Source organism: Mizuhopecten yessoensis, unplaced genomic scaffold (assembly GCF_002113885.1).
Source record: "Mizuhopecten yessoensis strain PY_sf001 unplaced genomic scaffold, ASM211388v2 scaffold716307, whole genome shotgun sequence".
NCBI lineage: Eukaryota > Metazoa > Mollusca > Bivalvia > Pectinida > Pectinidae > Mizuhopecten > Mizuhopecten yessoensis.
In genome coordinates this window covers 655,006-659,199 of record NW_018480051.1, presented here as the reverse complement: position 1 = coordinate 659,199, position 4,194 = coordinate 655,006, and the positions used below count along the sequence as shown (strand labels likewise).

Sequence of the window (4,194 nt, the reverse complement as noted above, 5' to 3'; positions counted from 1 at the left end):
TAAATTTCAGGACCCCCGAGCTATCCGTTCTCCCTTGGGGAGGGGGTAAAGTTTACTATAGTTTATATAGGGAAATAACACTTTTGGGTATATTTTGACAACTTTCTGTAGGAAATTATTTTTACTTGGTGAGAATTATCCTTGGAGGTAGATGGTTTCAAATTGTAAAATTGAGATTCCTACCCCGACCCCTGGGGCCAGGGCGGGGCCCCAAAGGGCAAGACAGAGTGCGGGAGGAGGGTATGCTCTTATCAAGCAGAAGGAATAGGTCCTATATTCCAGGGATAGTGTCTATGTCATAGAAGCTAGATAGATATGAGTTTGAAAAAGTGCAGAAATCCATGAAATGTTTTTAGAGTAGTAGGCTCTACTACCAATGATACATGTATGATTAAGGTGTGGTTGGTCTAGTTCTTATACTTTGTCCAAAAGAGCCTAATATGCAAGAGCTAAACGCAAAACCTTAACGTTGAGTTTTTTTCTAAGTCCAGAAATTTTAAGTTTTTACCAAAAAAATGCAGAAATCAATGATATGTTTTTAGTGCAGTAGGCTACACTACCCATGCTTCTTCTATGATCGTGTTGAGTTTTTTTCTAAGTCCAGAAATTTAAGGTTTTTAGCAAAAAAATACAGAAATCGTTGAAATGCTAGTAAAGAGATAATGCATTTAGCTATACATCCCATGATACACCTATGACCCAGGTTTGGTTGCTGTAGCATTTATACTTTGTCAGAAACAGCCTAACATGTAAGAGCTGAACGCAAAACATTAACCTTGAGTCCAGAAATTTGAGGTTTTTACCAAAAAAATGCAGAAATCAATGAAATGTTTTTAGTGCAGTATGCTCCACTACTCATGCTACATCTATGATCGCGTTTTTGTTGGTGTAGCTTTGTCAGAAACAGAGCTAAACGCAAAACCTTAACATTGTTGACGACGCCATCGGAAAAGCAACGCCTATGTGTGTTTCCGACATCCGTCGTAGGCGACACAATAAACGGAGGGTGTTGTCCACATTTTTTTGTCATTATGTAGTTACGTTTTTCCACTTAAGGTAATAGGATTGTGTCACCATTTCTCAGTAGAATTTCTTCAAATTTTGTTGTTATATTGCTTTAAAGTAAAGAACATTTTCTGCCACAAAGAAAATATAGGTTGTCAGAAATTTAAGGATTTTAAATGGAAATTTATGTAAAAAGGAGTGAATGGCACGGTTCCGCTATCACGTTTCGGATATTTTTATGCATACGTTCCGGACATTAGTTTGCACTCAATTTCACTTCCGGGGAGTTCGCTCCGTTTCACAGGACAACACGATTTTAGAGCGAATTTCACTAAAAAATCATCAGTTTAATGATACGAGATCTATGTAAAAATTAAAATTTCTCAACACTAATATACGCTAGATGACAACATGGTAAGTTGTAGACGATATATTATGACAAGATAACGCATTTTACCGTTACAGTAAGGTGGCAGTACCCAAATCGGATCACTTCCCAAATCGGATCACTTTTGCAAATTAGTTATAACAATGATGTAGTCTTAGAATAGATAGCCATACACCATTTTTTGTCTACAGATAATTAGTTTTTAAGTTCAAATAGCGCAAGAAAACGTTATTGAAACTCAAATGTCAATGTTTTTATTACGTTTTTACTGGACAGTTTCTGTTAGCTTTGTTCTGTATCTAATATGGAAGTTACTGTATAGAACATATATATTTAAAACTTCATTTCAGTTATGATGGAATGAAAAAATGGACTGTGAAAAAACTGAAAGGTTGGTTGGAAGATCATGGGTTGAAAAAAAGTGGCTCAAAAGATGTGCTTGTAAAGCGTGTTTTTCGTGCATACCAGAATCTATTGGATACAGACTCAAGTGTCATCGATAGCGACTTAGAAATGAGCCAGAGAATGCATACAGATTTCTCTAAACTGGACAGTTCGTGGACAACCGTCTCAAATGATAATTTACCAGATATCAGTGACAAAGACATTGAAAATTATTTCTTATATCAAACCAATCCTACATCTGGAAAACGTGCACGATTTCAACGACATCTTAAGAAAGCTAGGAAGTTTTGTGCAGAAAACTTTTTGTGTGACATTGCGTATCATAATGTGTCTGTAGAATCGGAAGTTTGTTACGTAAAAGCGAAGTGTAAGCCATCTATAAGAAATATTGTGCATGTGGGTAATACTGGTCAGACAGCAAATCTGTACAGTCTAAATGTATGTATCACCAAGTCAACAGGACATATAATGACTGCATATTGTGACTGTAAAGCTGGAGAGGCAGGGCTTTGTGCACACGTTGGAGGTTTGTTGTTCACACTTGTGAAAATGAAAAATGCATGCACATCTCAGGAGTGCAGATGGGATAGACCTAGACCCATTCAAAGAAAACCAAGCCCAAAACGTGTTCATGAAGTTAGGTTCTCAACAAACGTAGACACGGAAAAGTTGCGTCCTTACCCTGACACATTCCAAGCATCAGCCTGCAATGACCCGGACATTTTTTTGAATGATTTACTTGAAGGTCTTGAAGTTGTAAACCCAGGATGTGTACTGTATAAAACACTTAAATCTCAACCAACAGACATTTCTTCATTTTTGAAGATTTTTGAACCAACTTTTTCGTATGCAGATTTTGTGGATCTTGACTCTGATGAATGTAAGACAGCATTTTTAGAATTTTTTAACAAACTGAATTTAAATACAGATATTATAGATAATTTAGAAGTTGGAACCAGAGGACAGAGTTTAAATAAAAACTGGGCAGATGCAAGAACTGTGCTGATCACAGCTTCCAACATGGGAAATGTATCCAAAAGAAAGAAAACACAACCTGACAATCTTGTTAAAACTTTGAGAGGGTATAATCCTCCACCAAGCACTGTGAAGAGCCTTCAGCATGGAAGAAAATATGAACGGCAGGCCCTGAAGGACTACAGGAAAAAACATTCAAAGTTTTGTGGTGGAAACGTTGAATTAGATGACAGGGGATTAGTTGTAAATCCTAAATTTCCATATCTTGGGGCAAGTGTGGATAGCTTGGTTACTTGTAGCAAATGTGGTACTGGAATTGTGGAGGTGAAATGTCCATATGGATCTGACAGTGGTGGTGCTACAAAGCTGTTGAGAAGAATGTCACCATTGGACTGTGCTAAAGATCCAGCATTTTTTTGTAATCTTGAAGACAATGATTTGAAATTAAAAGCAACACATAACTACATGTATCAAATACAACACCAAATGGCCATTTGTGAACAGAGGTGGACAGACTTTGTTGTCTGGACTAAAAAAGATGTACATTTTCAGAGAATTGAATCTCAAGACAACTTTTGGAAAGAAAACATGCTTCCATTTTTGAGACTATTTTATTTACGCGGCATGTTGCCAGAAATATTTTTTGAAAGGGTCAAAAGAGGTATTCCACTCTATCATGTCTCTTGAAATTAATATACAAGTGCCAGTATTTTAAAAATCAGGTGGTTTACTACGTCCAATTAACCCTGCTAATCAAATACATGTACATTGTATGCAGGTTTGACATTTGATAAGTACAGTGTATCTATATATATATCTAACAATAAAATAAAGCTACCAGTACCTATGATATAACTCAGGTGACCGCTAAGGCCCTTGGGCCTCTTGTTCATTTGAGTTGGTTAGTAAGAAAATTATTTTTAACTCTTGTTTAAAAAAAAAAACCAAATGATTATAAATTTCACTAAAAAAGTGATATAACTTTTGCCAATAAAATTTATCAAAGCAATATTTTTGTTTCAGTTTTCCTTGGCTTTTTTTGATCCCTGCAGGTAGGGCGTAAGAATTGTACCTGCTGCCCCCAATTGCATGATCGTAAGAGGCGACTAAATTTGGGACCTTTTCTCTTCTCTCCTTTCTAAATAACTTTCCTCTTCCTAATGTCTCCCTTGACAATGCCTCACTTTTGGCCATTTGTTGAGCGTTCGCCCCTGTGAGGAAGGCTTTGGGTTCTGTCCCCTGGCCGAGACATACCAAAGTCTTTAAAAATGGTAGTTTCTACTCCTGCTTAACGCTCAGCAAATTAGGAGTGGGACGACTGGTTCGCCCGTTGTCAGTATAATGTGACCGGGTGGGGCGTCCTGCTGGGTGTCTTCGGCAGTATGTTTCAGTGAGGTAGCACTATAAAGTCGGCATCAGTT

At 37.2% G+C, this 4,194-nt stretch overlaps 1 protein-coding gene across 1 annotated transcript in view; it reads left to right on the top strand.

Annotated features, from left to right (window-relative positions):
• Positions 1–1,408: 1,408 nt before the first annotated feature.
• LOC110442873 overlaps positions 1,409–4,194 on the top strand; it is a 23,243-nt gene continuing 20,457 nt past the window's right edge. The window contains exons 1-2 of the mRNA XM_021486716.1: positions 1,409–1,419; positions 1,744–3,279. Coding sequence (XP_021342391.1) covers positions 1,409–1,419; positions 1,744–3,279 — 1,547 coding nt within the window. The remainder of the gene's footprint in view (positions 1,420–1,743; positions 3,280–4,194) is intronic.